The 20,766-nt window shown below is 45.4% G+C and overlaps 1 protein-coding gene across 4 annotated transcripts in view; it reads right to left on the bottom strand.

Moving 5' to 3' along the window:
* Positions 1–20,766, bottom strand: part of LOC125441829 (hexokinase-2-like) — a 54,467-nt gene that overhangs the window by 13,363 nt on the left and 20,338 nt on the right. For 2 of the 4 annotated variants that reach the window (XM_048512749.1, XM_048512748.1), the window contains exons 2-7: positions 10,358–10,520; positions 4,261–4,444; positions 3,270–3,425; positions 2,916–3,149; positions 1,988–2,280; positions 267–412 (exon numbers count right to left, since the gene is read on the bottom strand). In XM_048512749.1, coding sequence (XP_048368706.1) covers positions 267–412; positions 1,988–2,280; positions 2,916–3,149; positions 3,270–3,425; positions 4,261–4,444; positions 10,358–10,520 — 1,176 coding nt within the window. Of the gene's footprint in view, positions 1–266; positions 413–1,987; positions 2,281–2,915; positions 3,150–3,269; positions 3,426–4,260; positions 4,445–5,276; positions 5,384–10,357; positions 10,521–20,766 lie in introns of those variants that run through there. The other 2 variants (XM_048512750.1, XM_048512751.1) reach the window with 2 other exon arrangements.

The following is a 20,766-nucleotide window of genomic DNA, read 5'->3' as shown; positions in this document are numbered from 1 at the left end:
AACAAAACGCTCATTTATCTCTCCTAATATTTTAATTCAAGACTCCTCACCTCTTCCTAGTACAATAGTTATGATACAAGCTTAAGTCATAGCACAGCTAGGGTACGGTACTGGGTCAGGTGAGTGGCCCGTGCACTGTTTGTAGCCCTTCTATCTGGCACCCTTTTAAATCACAGATGCCAGGCCCTGAACGTGAGCACACAGAATGAGCCATGCCCCCTTTCTTTTAGGAAATTATCCCCCTTGATCCCTCTTCTCCCTCTCACCTCATCGCCTGTTCCCTGCATGATATCCAGGGGGATCTTGTAGATCTTGTGCTTCTCCACACTGTGCCTCATCCCATTTCGAACCCGCACAAGCAACACACGGAAGTTTGTGCCCCCAAGATCCAAGGCCAGGAAGTCTCCTTTTTCTGAAACCAAAACAAATTTGCATTTAGTACCACTGATTGGTGCTACATCAAGATGCTCCAGAAACACTGGCACCGGATACTGAAAGCCTAATAGTAGGATGCGCTCTTCCCGAGTCCATCCCCGGTTGGGTCAACAGATGTGTCCTTGGAGTGCCATGCTTCTCAGGAATGTGTGGGCCCAGTATAGATCAGGAGGACAGCATGGTGGAAGAGTGGACTTAAATCTTCTCCTCTTGCCCTGTTCAAACAGTCTTGAGGATCCATTGTTTGCCCACCAGTGGGCAAATAATCCACCACTGGGCAAATAATCCACCACTGTACATTAAGTTTCCAAGCAGGGTAAACAGAGGTTCCCCAAGGCAGTTTTAGATTGGGAAAATGGTGCAAGAGGGAAGGCTTAAGCCTACTCTCCCTCTACATCATGGTCCTGATTTGACTTAGGCCCATACATACCTAGGATGTATGAAATGCACACACACACCCAACACCTGTTGAAAAAGTGATCCCTCTGATTCAAGCAGCACAGGTAAAACAGCACTAGATGAGATGATGCAGCTGATGCAAGCAGATGGAAAGAAAGAGGCAGAAGGAGCTCTCCCAGGAGCACTGCAAAACTCTTCTGCATAAGTTCCACTGGAAGAAACAGACGGCAAACAAGAGAACTGCCTGGCAGCTTGTGACCCAGGTTAGTTCATTAAGTGCTAACAGACATATTGATTTTCCATCTCTGACACAAACGTGTTTTGGTCCAGCTCCCACCACCACAACCTAAATACACAAACATTCACATCCATACACCCTCTTTAGCCACTTCGAAAAAATGAAACTCCCTTCCTGACTCTCAATATGAGCAACCAGTGACCTTAACCATGAAACAAAAATAATATTCTGTCTCCTCTCCCAAAGGGAAATGTTACTGGGGTCTAGGTTTATCCCATGCAAAAAAATCCTGTTTCTAGTTTCAATAGTGTCTAGGTCCCATCAAAAAAGTGTGGGGCAAAACAGAAGTCTTCCTGACCCCAGGGGGTCAACTGAGGTAACAGAACAAGATGCAAGAACCTTTTGCTCCACCAGCTGTTTGGAGGACTAGATTACAACTTCTTAGAAATCAATCAATTTTTCATACCAGCATTAAGGACTAGTGTAGATGGAAACCACAGTTCCCCTTGAGTAATTATTTATCCTCCTACTGTAAGACAGACACAAGCGTTAGCATGCCTACAGCCAGGCTATGCCTGCATTCCAATTCTACCAAAACACACAGCAGGCAGAAAGATTCCAGCTTCCCATTTCTGCTTTTAAAGGAACAAAGTTTCCAAATACATACAAGCCCTGATGAATCTCCAAAGCTAGAGCTGCTGGAGATTTCCAGCACACAAGGTTTCAGTGCGCTTATAGAGAACTTCAGTATATAATATACAAAGTATAAGAATTATTCCCTTTTGCTTAACTGGCATAATTTAGCCACTGCGAAACATTTGGGATCCCAAACCAAGATTGCTTTCATTCAGAGCAAACAGTCCTGCCTATCAAAGTACCCAGTGGTAAGCTACTCACGCATTATGCCCACCTTACCCGTTCCATCTGGTGTGGCGCATACATAAGTGGGCAACATCTTCACAGTGGCCTCGTTGTGGGTTTCTTGGGCCAGGCCCAGCTCCATCTCCTCTTTCATCCTCTCCTTCACTTCCATCAGCTGCTCATAGCTGAGCCTCAGGGGATCCAAGATCTCCTGCCGGGCCTGGTGTTGGGCTGCCACCACATTGACCATGGCAGTCCTTTTGCCACTCCCATCCCCTGAGCGAATGAACTGGATGTCGCAGTCAGGCAAGAGGCAGCGCACAACCTTGTGAAGGCGATGGGCAAAACTGTACAGGGTGTCAAGCAACAACAGAAGCCATTACTTCAGAGATCAAATCCTACAAGTCAGCAAAATCTATCTGCTGTTCATGATCTGTAACAGGGGTGTCCAATTCTGGCCCCTGCATGTTCATTGATGATTAATCCCATCAGCCCCTGCAGTCCAGGAACATCTGGAGGGCCAGAGTTGGACACCCTGGTCTATAATAATTTGGACATATGTAGTATATATGTGTGGGACAGGGTGGGTGGGGGGAGAAGACCTAATACTTCAATGTTGTGCTACTCTTCAAAGAGAAACATTCTGAACTCAACAAGTTCACATACAGGGGGAAGGACTCAGCCTAGCCTCTTCATTTTGTTTATGAGGAGGGGGGACTTTTTCCTAAAGGACCATATATGTTAATGCAATTTCATATGCGCTCCTTAGAGAACCACTGTGTAGTGGTTGAAGACCCAGCTTCACATCTGTACTCTCCCATGAAAACTTTCTGGGGAACTTTGAACCATTCACATTTTCTCAGTCTAATCTATTTTACATGGTTGTGGTGAGGATAACATGGAGAAGAGAATGATATAAACCATTTTGTGCCCACTGAGGAGAAAAAAACATAAAAGTATTCAAAATATATGATTGACTTACTGCGGGTGCTTTTTATACACAGTGCCATCCACTCCAACGGTGGAGCGCAGCCTGTCAATTCCCTTGTTCTCCTTGATGCGCCGAAGGACAGCAGCCAGGGCAGCACCGCAGAGGTTCGCTGAGCGAGTAGAGACAACCTCACAGATTCGCCGAGTGGCAACACAGTCTTCATGGGATGGGTCCAAGCCCAGCTTTGTCAAGATCTCGTGGGCTTTTTGTAGTCCTTCTTTCTCCCTGCAGATTCAGAGGACAAGAGAGTTTAAAAGCGAGCATAGCCTGACATTCTGGTTGCAAAATGGCTTGCCACCCCTTGGAAGCCACAGATTATGTGAGTATCTGCGCTTTCTCACTCACTTCTCAATAGCGGAGACATATCTGGTCTCAAAGTGTCCCTTTGTCAACAAGTCTGATGAGACCTTCCCACCAAAGAGGAGATGCTCCTTGGCCATCTTCACCAGGATGAGTCTGACCAGCTCACCCATGTACATGCCACTAATCATCTTCTCAAACCTGCAATTCAGCCCAAAGCACAAGACAGAATTAGAGCTCCAGTTATTACACCTCCCGCCAAACATACACCAGAAACAGAAGAGCTTGATGGCTAGTTCAGATGAATCTCTACCACATGAGTGCAGGAAGTTAGAAGGGTCAAGCTCAACTAGATGAAAATTGTTGGGGGTTGCACAACCTCAACCTAGGCTGTAATAAGCTTATAATTATGCATCTGCAAAATATCAGGCTTCAAGCGAGAATCCCTGTGAGTCGAATTCACAGTTCAGTCATCAGGGGGCTTTGTCTGCCTATAGGTGAGAAAGCTGACACCAACAGTGACCAACCAGTGAAAAACCAGTGAAAAAGTAGACAGAATATACAGCCTATATTCAGGTGTTACATTTCAGCAAGACTGATTGTCCATCATTTACCTCTCTCTCTAACTTGCCTGTGTTTGGTCTGAGGCTTCAGAAGCTTTCAATCAAAGCCGATTTGCCATGGCATCGGATGATGGGTGATTGGATAAACTGGAGTTTGTTGCCTCCTCCAAAAAAACAAGAATTCTGAACTGCGATTAAACCATGGTTTAGAACCCAAGTTTTACAGGAAGAAACAAACTCTAGTTTGCTCCAGCACCCACATCTGGATACCATGACAATTTGACTGAAAGCATCAAAAATCAAGCGCATTTCAGATCACACATGAGGAAAGGAGGATGAGAGTCCACAAGAATGACAAACCCTGTTTTGATTCCTACATAGACAAACAGAGGTTTGCTATATCATCTGAATGCAACCAATCAGAAAATTACAGTGAGATTCCAGATGCACTAAAATCCATGAGTTTTACTCACAGTTGCTTTCCTGGATTCAGTGAGCCCATGTCAATATCCCGGTCAAATTGTGTCCTGACGTCGTTGAGGACCCCATCGTCCCCAAAAGCTCCCCATTCCATGTTGATGCACATGCGCCCTTCATCTCCCTCCACCAAATCAATATGCCGCATCTCCTCCATGTAGCAGGCATTGGATCCAGTGCCTAAATAAAAGATAGACAGAGACCATGGAAGGTTAGAAGAAGAGCCAAAGGGCCTCAGCAGTTCCCGCACTCAGTTATTTATATCTATAATTTACACAGACCACTCAAGGCTGCATGCAACTACAAAAAATGCAATTAACACAAAATGAAAATTCCCACACGTTACCAAACATATGGCAACTCAGAAAACTAACAGCTAAGATAAAAGGAACTGATCAAATAAACTATACTAAGCAAATGAATCAATACAGTATACAAAAATCTTCACAAAGCAATATGGCTTCCACTCACTTCAACTTCCTGCTGGGCCTTCAAGGAAAATTTCGGTTGTTGAAATGTGTCATTTCAGTTAGTTTATTCATTGTTTTCAGAAACTTCAGCTCCCATCAACACAAGTGACACAAACTGGTTCTTAGCATTCATGAGAGGGTAGCTATTCCATCAGGTCTTAGTGACCGATACCAAAAATCACATAAATCATTTAGTTGCATAGCATTCAAAACAACACAGTTCTGTGGAAAATTAATCAAAGTACTCTAACAAAGAGGACTTACAGGACATAGAAACACTACTGGACCGCAGCAAGAATTTTAACTTGGGAGCAAGAGGGCATAACTCCCTAAGCAGAAAGTCAACATAGCAAAATCTCTGAAAAGAGATATATACTATACTGGCCCCAAGAAACTGAACATGGCAAACAAAGCCAGGAAGGAAACTCAGCCAGGAAGGAAAATCATCCTGCACAAAGGCCCAATTTAACACTTCACACATTCCAGAACTGAGATCTGGTACTTAAGCCAGGTTCTAGAGTTCAGCTGTCAACTCATCTTACCTGTTCCATCAGGGGTAGATCTCACAAACGTTGGCAACATTTTCACAGAAGGCTGTAGGGTTGGGAATCAGCCCCAAGGTCCCTTCTCCATTTCCTTCCGAACAGTGGAGGAGACTTCCTGAGGGTTTCATCTGGAAAGCCCTCATGCAGCAGTAGGGTACCTTGTCAACCTGAGGAAAGAACAAGAGGCAGCTGCTTTAATCCATGATCTTAGCAGTGAGCAAAGGCAACATCCCCATTTCAGGGACATTTGATGAATTTAACTCCCCTAACTTGACTCGCCTGTTTAAAAGCTGGAGAAGCTAATAGTGCAAGAGACAGATAACCATAATGGATGCTTTTGGACTGTTCAGTCTGTGGCGCCTATAAGGAATTCTTGTAGTAATGCACCGCTGACCCAGCAGCACCGTAGAACGTTGGGGACGCTTCAACGACCTACGGCCTTCTGGTCACAATCAAGCACTTCACTCTATGTCACGGTCATGAACTATTCGGCTTCCAATCGGGCGCAGGACAATGGTCTGCTCCCCAGGTGATTAGCTCAGGACGCTTACGCCCTCAAGACGAAATAGGTGAGATCACGATCACATGATGATCACTCGACTCACGAACCGTCCTCCTACACTGTATAGAATAACAATAAAAGCAGGAACCAGCACGGAGACTCGCTTAGAACACGGACTGGTTCGCTGCTGGCTTATCTCCACCAGATGTTATCTCCGGGTTCGCCTCGCCTATCGCTGACCATCGGTCGACTCGCTGGTGCCGAACCCGAATCCTCAACCTCCACCGTCATCGTCGCTTGAAGGTCAGCGATACCGGTCCGCTGGATCGCGATCCAGGGACCACCGCTGCATTATCGCTGTCCTCTGATCGGCGCATCCAGACATCAGTCTCTAGACACCCTCGTCCGGACGAACAATCGTGAGTATGCTGGAGCTTGCAGCAGGGCTATGACAAGCACGCTGATCTAACTGAAAGTTTAGCGAACGCGGCAGGGTCCCCAGAAGAGAAGGGGAGCTTTCGCGCAATTGGTTATAGACAGTCAGTGTCCATGGTACCCAGAGGGGACATTGAATCTTAAGGACTGAAAACATCGGGCGACTTCTTCGCGACAGAGCTCGCTACCGATGTCGCTACTGACGTGGAGACAATGTTTTGTCGCCATCAGCCTGCAGACCTATGGTTCCCCTTTACAGGTCACTTCGATCTTCACCTTCAATTTCAACCCGAATTTCTGGTCCACTAAATTGGACTTCGTCCTCCTTCTGCCCCCCCTTCGCCCTTCACAATCTATTTCCAACCTCCGCTGCTCAGTCAGCTCCCCTTGTTCAAGCCACTGCATCCGCCAGCCATCGCACGGCGCTGGTTTCCAAAAAACTCTCGCAGAACGCATTAGCCACGCACCCGCAGAAGAAGAAACCTGGACGGAAGACGATGCCATATTCTGCATTGTGTCCCCGGCCCATTTCACAGATACTGAAGGGAGGGTAGCGCCATTCAGCGGGTTAAGTTGAGTACCGCCTTAACTATAAATATCCTCACTGGAGTTCAAGCAGTTTACGCGCAGACGTAGGAATCACTAGCCTTAATGCGAGGCATGCTGGAGGCAATCGCAGCGGAATCACCTAATGGTTCCGGACGACTGAAAACCACCTTCGCATGCCCTGGAGCTCTGCAATAATAATTTAGATCGGAAAGCGTTCACATTGCAGGAGCCAGCTGCCTACACAGCCACACGGCTTCATGCTTTCGCCAACCCTAACGACAGATTAAAACCTGCCTGAGGCCACTCCTTACGTCGCCGCGCCTATAAGGCATTTATCAAAGTCTCCCAATGCCAGCCAACCCAGAGTTTTCTCCATCCGCAAACCCTGCTAAGAGCCCTATGCCGAAGCTCTGTATCAGGCTCCAGGAAGCCAAGAGGCAGGTAGATAGCTTAAGAGCTCCAAACGGTGCCCTCATGCGCCAAAGAGAACGCCCACGAGTGCCGCGAGGGCAATCACGGGCTGCCTGGGCAAAATCCCAACTACGACATGCTGCTTGCCAGGACATCGGATCTCTCCTCGCCCACTGTTAGCTCACGCAGCACTTCCACCGCGGGAGGCAGCCTCAGGATGACTGCTTTAACTGCGGCAGACCCGACATCTCCGGGAGTGTAGGCAGCCCGGGGGGGGGGCCTACAACCCCCATGGAGGAGGGTCCTCCCCCAGGAGGAGAAGGCCACCTAAAACCCGGTGCCCACGATGCCAGAGGTTTCCATCGAGAACGATCGTCTGCCGAAACCATCGTTTCCAGACCAAGGAGGAGAATACTCAGAGCAGACCCAAACACCAAGGCCCCTGCCAAACCACCATGGCATCTCGGCCGCACCCAGCCCATCTCCTTTAAGTTCCCCACGGTTCTTGTCGCCTAACCCAGTAATTTGCCCATCCCTACCGACTATTAGTTGGTGTGCTGCCAGTTACTCGCCGCTGAACAGGGATCGTTCATCGCCCCCGAGGATCGAATTCCACGCACTAAGGACCCATCCATCCCAAGTCTGGACAAACATCCACAGGAGATTCCGTCGAGCCAGCGTTTCAGTTGATTCTTCTTGGGTTCCGCTGTACCAATAGCTAAGCCCCAGCAGCCAACATGGCGCAGCTCTACAATTGCCGTGAAGCGAAGGAGATTATCGGAGCCCCGCCCATACCTGAGCTCGCCATAGAAGGATGTTCATGGGCCTGGTGGACACCGATGTTACCGCTATCAGAGCAGCCGAAAGTGGCCCGCTGACCAGTGGCCTAATCGAGGTTTGCCCGCGACATCTGGGTGGGGAGACAAACCAGACGGAGCATCCGCCCGCCACGTCAACAGCCCAGGGCTCGAAAGCGCAGCTCGACAGTCCCCATCGCTTTGTGACATCCATGTCAATCTCTGGGGAAGGGACCTCATGAGTCAGGTTAAAACGACTCTGGTCTGATGGTAAAGCCGCCACAGATCATTGATCCCAATCGTTCAAAAAAATTACTTAAATCCGTAGAAGAAAACCGTTCTGTCGACCAGTAGAGTATGGAGGGCCAATCATTGACTGGTCCTCCCTGGATAAATCTGGGTCCGTCCTGATAATCGTTAGCACCGTCATCGTGACAGGCCCCAGTTTAGTGCTACTAACACCATTATGTCTCTAATACCCAAAACCCGCTATACGTCTGTGCCTGGCAACTTTATCAGTACCACGCACAGGGCGCCATCAGTCACTTTATGAGTGTCCGGCTGCAATTCCCCAAGATACCGGACAAAAATTTTAGCACCATCCAGCTCTAAGTAGCCACCAAGGTCACGTAAGTGCAAACCCCTTGCAAAGAAACCTCCTTTTTTTTGTTTAAAGGGAATCTGCCTCTAATCGCCTGATTGCATCATTCTCCGGATGCACCCATCCCCCAAAAGGCGCCTCCAAAGCCCCTTTGTGTTGCTGATTAAGCATGCATACCCACAATCCCCAGGACCTGTTCTGCTCGACCTCAGCTTTGATCTAATTCTGATGATTTGAAGCTAATTCTACTCAGGTCTACCTCCTGCCCTCCTGTCAAACAATTAAAGAAAGAGGAGTAGGGCGTCTCAGGAGGATTGCATTAAAGCAACCTTCTACAGGCTGCAAACAAGCCTTCTTATATTAAACTCTAAACTCTAAACTCCCAACTTCAAATAAAACTCCGAGTCCCGACCTCCCCGCCATCCTCCATTTGTGAACTGAGCCTATGGGATCTGCCCCATAACCTGGGAAAGGTGTGTCCCTCTTCCTACAGGTCCTGTGGACTCGACCATGACAGGCCAACCCATGGAATGGCCAGGAGGAAACCACCACCTCATCCCGAGATGGAACACATCTTCTAGCTGATCCTGCCCAGCGTCTCAACAGGAACGCCACGCCAACTTCCAAAGACCAATGACCTGAGACGCCACACCACCAGCCAAGCCCTAGAGCTAGCGCCAGCAAGACCACCCTTCGAGACACCCGAACCTCTCTTTATGACACCGGGCTTAACTCAAGGCCACCATCCTTTGTCTGTTCTGTTCTCCCGTCGATGATCGGCCACCCCCTGACGAAATTAACCAGACCATCCGAGCAGTTTTCCATTGTCATTAACGTCTCCATCCAATAGTAATTCCAGGAGTCGATCTGTCTCTGTTAATCTGATCCTTCATCCATCGATACCGACTGGGACCGTCAGTCCTTGTCATCAAGATCGTCAACCATCGACTCCAATCTGTTCAGATCAATCAACCGAACCGACCTGGCCCATTCACTAATTGAACATTCCCGTTCGAACATCCTGCCCCTTGTCTTGACCTATGGAGAGAACGCTAATCATCTCACCGACTTCGCCGGAACTCTTGTTCCCCAGTCGCTTCACCATCGTTTCTACCCACTCGAGTCTGACGCCCGCCTGCTCTCGACCTCTGTCGAGCGACAAGGTCGCCTCCGTTTGTCTCCTCCCAACTTCAGTGGAGTCCCCGACTCCGCCTACAATGTTAAGACTATTACCGCTGGCCTGTTCCCCATGGTCCATCAACTCTACCTCCAATCGCCTTGATGCCCTGGCCCGAAAGCAGCAGGAACTCAGTTTAATTCTAGACAATCGCGGCCGCCATTGATTACTCTCTATTGTTATTGCATCACCATTGTGAGAATGTACATAATATGTGTTGTTTTAATCTTCTGATAATTCCCAATTGATTCATATGAAAGTAATGAGCTGCAAGAAGTTGTATCTAATCTGAAGTATGATGTTTTGCCCCATTGGTATCAGCCCTCTGAGCCATCGGAGGATGGTTGAGTGCTATTGTACAGCCCTGCATTGGTTTAATTGTGTGCCTCACATCGATCTTGTTTCGCCTCAATGTGTCTAATATTGCCTGTAACGTGTGTTAGCTCGAATTTCCTTACCCCGCTAAACCAAGTTCTACCAGGAAGGAAACTCAGCCAGGAAGGAAAATCATCCTGCACAAAGGCCCAATTTAACACTTCACACATTCCAGAACTGAGATCTGGTACTTAAGCCAGGTTCTAGAGTTCAGCTGTCAACTCATCTTACCTGTTCCATCAGGGGTAGATCTCACAAACGTTGGCAACATTTTCACAGAGGCTGTAGGGTTGGAATCAGCCCCAAGGCCCTTCTCCATTTCCTTCCGGAACAGTGAGGAGACTTCCTGGAGGGTTTCATCTGAAAGCCTCATGCAGTAGAGGTACTTGTCAACCTGAGGAAAGAACAAGAGGCAGCTGCTTTAACCATGATCTAGCAGTGAGCAAAGGCAACATCCCCATTTCAGGGACATTTGATGAATTTAACCCCCCCACTTGACTCGCCTGTTTAAAGCGAAGCACAGTGCAAGAGACAGATAACCATAATGGATGCTTTGGACTGTTCAGTTCAGGCGCCTGGCAAGGGAATTCTCTAGGACCTGCTCATCAATGCCTGGTCCCTCACATTGTCCAGGACAGGAGCAGCACCTCCCAGCTTTTTGTATATAGCCACAGATGTATAAAGAGCAGTTTGCAAATATTTTGATGCTTGGAGCCTTGGTGGGATTGCACATATTCACATATTCAAGCAAACCTGCTGGGCAGCCCAGTTTCCTGTACCATCTAGGTTGCTAAAAATTTTACCAGCTGCAGTTCAACTAATAAAATTAAATAAAAGTATCTCTATGTTTCAGAATATGTGTATGTTATTTTAAACTACTGAGGAGGGGGCTGAGGTGAAATAGCCAGTCAGTATTTGTTCCTGAACTCAAAACACCATGCACTCAGATGCAATGGAAAATTCCCACAGCTATATCAGCATGTCATTTTATATTTACTAGTATAAATGTGGTCTGTTGTTAACATGTCCTTGGACTGACAGTTTCTTGAGTTGACATCAGATCAGTTTAAAAAAAAAATCTACTAAGAAACCAGGATCCAGGAATTTTGATGAACTCTCTAGAACTCCTGAGATTGTTGTAAGTTTGTCTCAGGAGACAAGTCTGTGCAAAAGGTTATGCAAACTGGAAATCTGACTTGTGTAACTTTTATGAGATTTCTGACAGAAATGCCCAATGACTTATCACCATTCTTTGAGCGGAGTCCTTTGAACAAGTCAGCCAGTCTACCTGGCTGCAAGTCAGAGAACCCAGATGAAGGATGCAATCCTAAAGCCACTGGATTGCATATGTATTTCTTCTGAATATATCTTTCTTCTGAACATATGTCTTTCTTCTGAATATATCGGAAAAGCAACTGTGTCCTCTTGAATTGCCTTTCTTAAAAATGGGGAAAATACAATATCCACAGCCAGTACCCAAAGATGCCCAAAATTATACAGATATGATCTACATACTTTCAAGAAGTAAAACATATCATATTGCAATAGCATTTACAAAAAACCTAAGAAATTATTCAAAAATATTGTCAAATACACACCAGACTTGTGGTTCATTTGTGTTTATAAATGCACTGCTAATGTTAAATGCATTTATGAAGCCATCTATAGACTTCACAAGAAATTGGAAAATCTTGCAAGACAAAACAAATAAACAAAAATGTAATGTAGACAATGCAAAATGAAGGTTAAGATATGATGCCTTGTACAGACCCACATAAAGTCCACAGCATATATGGGACTTGAATTCATATCCAACCATATCCTCCTGAAAATTACAGAGTGCTCTTTCAGTAGACTTCACTTCCATACCAACTGCTAGGATGAAGAAAGTACCCATTTCAAAGAGACATCAATGTCCTAAAGAAGAACTCTGCTAAAGGCACAAAGAACCAGAGACCCTGCTGTGAGCTCGTTACAGAGCAGTAGCAGAACCACCCTCCTTCAGTCTTCTCATATTATATTGTGACAGCTTACACTGCAGCCAAAATCACCCAATTAGTAATCTACATGACTGAACACAAAGACTGCCATTCTGTCACCTACCAAAGTGTCAATTTAATTAACTAGCTTTAGATAAATTAAAACACAATTGAGAAGCAAATGCAAAACACTGGGAACTGGCATCCTAAAGGTCGCCAATGTCTTTCCGGCTTCCTGGTTGCAACTGTCTGGTGTTGCTCATGTGACCTTCCCTTTCCACAGTATAACTTGCATAAGCACTTCTCTTGCATTTTCAACATTATGCCAGTAAAACATTTGGAAAGTGTCTTAATTTTACATAGTTCATTCTGCTTTTAAAAAAAGAATGCAGGCTCCTGAGACCACTAGGCTGGAAGTGGAAACAACAAGCAGTACTTATAAGTCCCTATTAGTCTCTGTTTAGTGGGGTTTCTTGCTTCAGAAATTTGCACAAGAGGCAAAGGGACAGTCAGGATCAAAAATCTCTACGTGCAGGGATAGCCAAATGCAGATTATTTGAGCTATGCCCATGAAGTTTGGACATATCTACACTATAGAATTAAACTGGTTTAGTAGATACCATCCCTCTGCAGCAACTGGGGTTCTAGGGGAAAAAATATACTTCTGGCAATGGTTTTTGAGGCTTTTTTCCCCCAAGTAAGAGAGTCAGCTGCTTTTTGTTTAAACCCCCCCCCCCAAAAAAAAAAACCTTTTAATAAATTAAGAAAACCAGAAGATGAGCTTGAAAAGCAGAACATTTCATTCTCAAGATTCTGGTCACAGAAATCTCCTTAGTCCAGAATTCCTTGCCAAACTGAACCTAACTTCATTATTTCCAACCAAACTGTGAACATATGTTTGTTGTGGGTTCACCTGGGCAACACTTCTCTCCCCTTCCCCAGTTTCCAGTGAGGAAATGTGTGTTTTCTGAATGTGGACAGAGTCAGAGTTTGACAACAAATATAAAGAAAGAGAAAAACATGCAAAGTGCGGGAAAAGAAGAAGCAAGGAGATCAGCAAGGTCAGTTTTGTGCTGCTGCTAGGAACCCAAGCACCCTCCTAACTATAACCCACTAACAGCTTAAATGTCTTCATACACTACCCCAGAGATGTATGGGGGAAATAGTGCCCAGGAATAACTCCTTCTCTGGCCGTCCCCCCCCCCCCACCTGAGGACGGGGCTCAGGGGCGCCAAGGCATGCCCCACGACCTCCGTGCCAGACAGCTTTTGAAAGCCAGCCTGCAGGGAGGTGGGGGCATGGCTCGAGGGCTGCGCCCCTGCCTCTCTGCAGGCCACCTCCCAGCCCCTGGTGACGGCAGAAGGCCTACGGGGAGGCAGGGCTTGGGGCTCGGCAGCGTGTGGCTGGGGTGCATGCCTTTCGTCACGTGACCCCATGTCCCTAGGACTATACGCCACTGCACTACTCCATGGAAGAGCGAGGTGTTAATGTCAGGCAGTGATAACATTTGATGAAAAGGTTAGCTGAGTGTAAAGGATTTGGGTTGTGCCCCTCATGCCTCAGGAAGCTAGGTTATCAACCTCAAGGTGGGATCTGGGGTTGTCTTAGAATTGCAACTGAACTCTACATCCCAAAGGGATCAATTGGTTCCCCTGGAGGAAAAGGCAGCATTCAAAGGTAGACTCTGTATCACCTCCCTGCTGAGCTCTTCCCCTCCCCACTCCCATTACACCACCCTCAAATCTCCAGAGACTTCCCAAACCAGAACTGACACTTGGCCAACTTTGTGATTTGCAAACAGGGAGGCTTTCCTTTTAGTCAGGAGCCAATGTGGTATAGTAGTTAAAGTGTTGGACTGAGATCTGGGAAATCCAGGATCAGATCCCTTTCTGCTGGGTGACTTGGGCCAAGTCATACACTCTCAGCCTAGCCCATCTTACATGGTGGTTGTCAGGATACCCTGGAGGAGAGGAGAATAATGTAAGACACTTTTGATACCCACTGATGAGAAAGGTGGGATATAAATAAAATAAAAAGTATTTGGAGCTGGGGGGAGGGCAGGATTTGGAATGAAGCCCTGATGGTGCCCTGCTACACCAGCTGCAGGTTCTCCTGTCTGTGCCACAGACTCCCAAGTCACCTCCAAACAGGCTCCAAATGTTTTTCAGCGGTCCAGCCAGGACTAGCTTTTCCAACGAACCTCTTGTGACTTTCAGCAAGTTCAGAAGCCCAAAATGCCCAAGCTCTTTAAAATAGAGCACATGTACATAATGTTAGCAAGCACTCCAGGCTCATTTCTAGCCTCTGTACCTAAGAGCTGACTCTGAGGCCCAAGACAAGCAGTGAGAAGGCCTTTAAATATTTCCCCCAGCTAACTAGTCAGAGCAGGTCTTCTGTGGACTCCTTTTGCTTCTTCCAAGGTAACTCCACAATCTCCCTTGGCCCAAAAGCTGTTCAGGTATTCACTGAAGCACTTCAGAGAACTCTCGCTATCTGGCAGCAAAAACAACATTGGGGAGAGCCTTAATGTAAAGTTCAACACAAAGAAGAAATAGTGCAGATTTCTTTCACAACCCTCTGGTGATTTGAATAAGGAAGGGAGAAATAATACCATTAACTTCCTGTTAGTAGTACTCCACCCTTCATGACAAATAAAATAAGAATGGGAAATTTCATACACCTCTTAGAGGCAAAGAACCCTGCCAGCAGCATGCGAATCATCCAACCATTTCCCATCAGGCTGATTCAAGGAAAAGGATCACAAGATAGCTTTCACTTGTTCACATGGCTCTTAGCTGGCACCACCAATCCAGGAAACAAAGCACAATTTCCCTTCACAACAATCCCACAGGAAAGGAGTTAAGGGGTGGGGGGAGTTGACAAAACAAATCAACAGAGCATCCCTCTTTTATGGGTTCTCAGGTGCAATTCGAGGATACTTCTGAAGCAGCTACTGGGTCTAAAGTAATACAGTATACCAATTATACCAGCTCATAGGGAATACTTTTCCCGGCAAGCACCAGCAGAAGGTGCTTTGCATACCCCACACCCTGGGAGCGACAAGCGCTCCCAGGAAGAATGCCACCCACATTTATGCATCAGATCCACAACTACATAAAAAGAAAGGAAACAACCTTCAAAATTCCGGCCTCTATGAATGTGCGATCGGCACATCTAACAGCCACTTTTTTAAAAAAAACCCTCCCAGCAGCCACTGTTTTACTAAGTACAAAAGCTTCTCATAGAGTTCACCTATCACCAGCTACCCGGTTGACATTGGCCAATCCACAGGCCATGAGAGGCCATGTTGTCAGGCAGTAAGCGGGCAAGGCTAGCACTTAGCAAACTGTGGTGTCCATTACAGGCCCTTGGCGCTTTCCAGCACTGACCTAAGGGGCTGATGAAGCTGAGCATCATGCAGGATTAAGCTCTCACTGAGCTCAATGAGAATTACACCAGATATTCCTCCAGAGTCCTTTCAGGACAGAGGGCAAATCCATTTCCTGCTTGAGTCCTTCCTCCCTCCCTTTGTTAACCTGTGGTTCCACCTAACCCCGTTAAATGTGAGCTCCGTAATGGGATAGAGACTCAGGAAACTGTTAGTACCCAGAAGCCTCTCTGCTGCTTTTGTTGGAGTCCAATAACGTCCTAGCACACCTTTTACATAAAAAATAGCAAATGCAAGAATGATTATATAAGAGTGTGCAAAAATTGCTCCCTGGAGCAGGGAATACTCACATTTTACAAGTTAGCAGAGGTGACCAAGCTTTGCATACCCTGCAACATGAATGGTCACAAGGCAGCTCCACAACCATGCACCTTACCTATCTACAGACTGATCATTTCTGATCACAATCTTTGCCTCACATGCAATATTTTCCACCGAGTGAGGGGATTTTAGTCTCAGATCTCAGTTATCTATGTTTCAGTTTAATCACGTATAGTGCTGTTTCTAAGAGCCACAGATATATCTAAGTGTCCACCCAATAGAAGTCCTAAGTAAAAAAAAATCTCCAATAAAGATGACACATGGGTTTTATACCTCATTTTTATATACCTGAAGGAACCTCAAAGCAGCTTACAACCCCCTTCCTCTCCTCTCCTCACACAATATGCACTTTGTGAGGTGGGGAGGGGGGCTGAGAGAGTTCTGAGAGAACTCTTACTGGCCCAAAGTCACCCAGCAGGATTCACATGGAGGAGTGAGGAATCAAAGATTAGAGTCCACTGCTCCTAATGACTACACCATGCTGGATCTCCTAGAGGGTCTTAGACTCCCCTAGATGGTCTTAGGCAAGCAACATTAAGGGGATCAACACTTACATATCCAGCTTTACTTCTATCATAGAATCCAAGTCAGAATCATAGGGCTGCTAGGGGGCCTCTGGTCCTGCCCGTTGGTCAGACCCAGACTTCCTCAGCACCAATAAGGTATCTACTGGTACAATCCTAAGAGCACTTTCCTAAGAGTAAGCTCCATTCAAGAGACTTGGGTAGCATCCTGAGTAAACCTTCAGACCGACCTTAGATGGCTGCTACAAGGATTACAAGATGACATGAAGCAGCTCAAATCCTTGAAACTGCTATATAAATGCTAAATAGTATTATTCATAATACAAAGAATCAAAACATCTTTGCTTGTAGCTACTGAGAAGAACATAAGTTAGCCAACAAGTCCTGCAGCACTAAAGTCTAAAAAAATTTTTTTTACTGGCACGTAAGTATTTATGTTAGTTTTCTCAAAAGGAAAAGGTAGTGACCAAGCTTACTTGCTTGCCACTTCACACTGGCCACAGGCAAAAGAATGGGCCTTTTTCAAAAATCAGAACAGCAGGAACAGTCTCGCCAACTAATTAATCTCTCAGTCAAAATGTGCTATCAATCAAAAGCATCACAATCCATCCTTTTTCAGGCTTCTGTATCCTCTGTAGGTTCTGCCAGGAAGATCCAAATGCCCTATCTGAGATTCAGTCTACTCCATCCCACATTATATCTGCTCATGCTAAACAGATTACGTGACTTTTGACCATAAAAGTCAGTGAGTCACATCCACATGTGAACCTGAAAAGTCCCACTGTTCCTATTCCTGAAAGCTGACAAGAATTAAATTACAGCAGACATAAAATCCTTAAACAAACCCAACCCACTTTGTAGCTCAACAAAATTCAACAGATAGGACAAGCAGCTTATAAAATATTGGCACAGGTCTCAACAAAGGTCACAGTTCACAAGAAGCACCAATTCCAACCTGATCATCTGACTTTTTTGAAACAACCTTTGAACACCACTGTTTTTCATCACCTATGATCACACTAAGTGACAGATGGTGTGACATAGTGGTTATGGGTATCAGACTAAGGTCTAGGAAAACCAGGTTTGAATCCCCACTCATGCCATAGAAGCTTGCTGGGTGACCTTAAGGCCGTCACCCATTCTCAACCCTGGCCCTACCTACTATTTGGATGGGAGACTGCCAAGAAATATCAGAGTGATGGGGAGGCAGGCAAAGGCAAACCAACTCTGAAAGTCTTCAAAATCCTACAAAATTGCCATAAGTCAGCTGTAACTTGAAAAAAAATCACACTGGTCAGTTCTCTCCAGAGGAACTTTGGTGGGATTTCACTGCTGGCAATTCTAAGATGCTTCTAAAGAGAACAACTGAAACACAAGATCCGGTAGAATCCAAGCATTTTTTAGGGAAAAGGTCTAAATTGCTAGAAGTCTGTATGAGAGTTTCGAAATAGGATGGCAACAAGTACCAAAGGGTTTAAAACAAGGAGAAACAGTTCCTAGAGTTCTTCCAGACCTGACAAATTCAGGCCATAGTGTGTGTTTTTCCCACAAGAGACACAAACACATACTTCATAGCAAGATCCGTGAAGACAAGATCAACAGGAACAACTGACATAGCTTCAGTTTTCAGTAAGTTTTTAATAACTTTCACTGCATATTCAAAGTGTTGTAAGGCAGGTTCTTCTTTCCATTTCAGAGGGAAGAAGGTAATGTGGCCATGAGATGAGTTGGGTGGTCATTCTTACTCCATTTAAAAATGACACAAGCAGTTTCAAAAGATGACCAACCATTATGCCCATCCTCCCCACCCCCATCCATTCTCCAACTATACCTGCACATTCCAAATTGCACACAACACCTTCCTACTATTATCTCCCCACCCCTGCAGAGGCAACACCACCTTCTATGGTCTAACCACTCAGTTTTTCCAAAATATTTCCAGCACTGCTGGTGAGATGTATGACAGAGAAGGTGGTGACACCCTCAACCTTTCGCACTTCTGGGCTCAAAGCAGGGGATCTAGTTGCACACAAAAAAACCCCACTTTAAAGAGACAAGGCGTTTTGACAGACAAAATATTTATTTGCAGAAGGTGGTTTCAGGTTCCCATCTTGCCCCTCCCCTTGCAAGCCCCCAAGCAACTTTGTGTATCCCTAGCAAGAGGAAAAACAGTCATTAGCAAAAGCCAAGCAATGGTTGGGCTGTTTCCAGATTGTACAATAGATTCTCACTATTTGTAGCCCACAATTTCACTCATGCACAGTCTGATTGTATGATATGGTTCCCAACCTGGTTTTACTCCCATTAGCTCAGCCTTGCTGGAGGAAATGGTGGGGTATAAATTGAAAAAATAAATTTTGCGGGAAATGTGGTTGTTTCACTACTGAGAGGCAGTAGGCCCTCGCCACCTAGCCTTCGCAGATTTCTCCATTAACAGTGATTTCAGCAACAATGTTTTATGAATAGCAGTGGTTTACTGTACCTAAAGAAGGCATCTGAACAAAAACTGACTCTTTAGGATTTAGTAACAAAGCTACAGCAGAAATCAGATTTATTCTGATTTTTTCATCCAAGGTCCACCAGGGCTTAAGCCCCAAAACCTGATTTCAATTCAGTCTTTCTTTAAAGTAAAATTTATTAATTTTTCACAAAACGTTATAACAAAACAACAAAAAATACAGGGAAATGATAGTAAGTATACAAACACAAAGTATACAAACTGCACTGATATATTACATTGCAGATCTGACAGGAAAAAAGAAAAATAAACTTAAAAGTGAAACTGAAGGGGCGGGGGTAAAGAAAAAAAGATGGAGAGACAGATTCTAAAGCCCAAGGCAGCTCACACTAACTAAACCTAGATGTTTCCACAACTAGCAAATCTAAGGTAAGCCCTAGCTAATTCAGAACTTCTGGAGAGGCTAAAGTCAGACCCAGTAAGGAGTACTTCCTGATCTAGTGCTAATAAGCACCCCTTTCAGTAAAGTGCAGCAAAGAGTTTTTGCAAGCTCAACCAGTTGAATCGTCATGTTCCACAAGTTCCAATGACCGGGTTCAGTTTTGAAAAGTAGAACTCTGGGAATATTCAAAATACATTCGCTCATCACATCAGAAACCACACCCACCTCCACACATTGCTTGCACAAACGTCAAGGATTAATGCATAGGGTTTCCATGTCAAAGGGTGTGATTCCAGGCAGACTTAAGCACTTGTTTTAGAAACGCACATAAGGAATTCCCTCTCTGACTTTCTCTCAAAAGGAACAATGCTAGAGCCAAATGTTGTTCAGTAAGATATATAAAGATAATGTATACCAGAGGAGTAGCTGGGATGCTAGAACCAGTAGGCGAAAAGAAAGGCTGACATAGATATATCATGAGACTAAAGAGCTCCTTAAAAATGCTTTACAGAAAAAGGAAATGATAGCGATAAACAGCTGTTAGCAAACCAAGCACAAACCACACATAGTACACTTAAATACACATTGCACTTAAACACACATTGCACTTAAATACAGTGTACACAGAGGAAGAAGAGTTGGTTTTTATACCCCACTTTTCTCTATCATTAAGGCATCTCAAGGCACCTTACAAACCACTTTCCTTCCTTTCCCAACAACAGACATCCTGTGAGGAAGGTGGGGCTCAGAGAGTTCAGTGAGAACTGTGACTGACCCAAGGTCACCAGCAGGCTTCATGTAGAGGAATGAGGAAACAAACCCTGTTCTCCAGCTTAGAGTCCACCACTTTTAACCACTACACCATGCTGGCTCTCACAGGGTGCTCCTGCCCATAATTGTTCCTTAACAAGAGATCTTTTATTATTATTATTATTATTATTATTATTATTATTATTATTATTATTATTATTATTATTATTATTATTATTATTATTATTAATTCGATTTGATAAACCGCCCTACCCCCGAAGGGCTCAGGGCGGTGTACAATAGCAAATGACAATCTTGTGTGCACCACTTCCTACTAAAAGGCTTACAACAGCCAGTGTTTGGAGTGCAGAAATGTAATGGATTATTAGCAAGCATGTCAATCTATATATATATATAAAGCTAACCATGAGTTTGTTGGTAACAGGTCACCTCCCAAACAGCTGGACCAAACGGCATGAAATGTTCACATGCCATCCAACATGCCTCCTTGCATGTTCTTAGCTCCTTCCCGCACTGTGGGACCACTCCTGTGCCACGCAAAACCCAAATTTCCACCAAAACACAGCTGCGCATGCCCACCGCTCACATTCGAACGCCTCCACCACCCGCCAGGCAAACTCGCCCGTGACCTGCCACCACCCTCCCCCTCCACCTCACAATGCGCATGCCCAACATTGCACAGCGCGCAATCTCCCAA

The sequence above is a fragment of the Sphaerodactylus townsendi genome, linkage group LG12 (genome assembly GCF_021028975.2).
Source record: "Sphaerodactylus townsendi isolate TG3544 linkage group LG12, MPM_Stown_v2.3, whole genome shotgun sequence".
Classification (NCBI taxonomy): Eukaryota; Metazoa; Chordata; class Lepidosauria; order Squamata; family Sphaerodactylidae; genus Sphaerodactylus; species Sphaerodactylus townsendi.
This window is presented reverse-complemented; position numbering and strand designations above follow the sequence as displayed.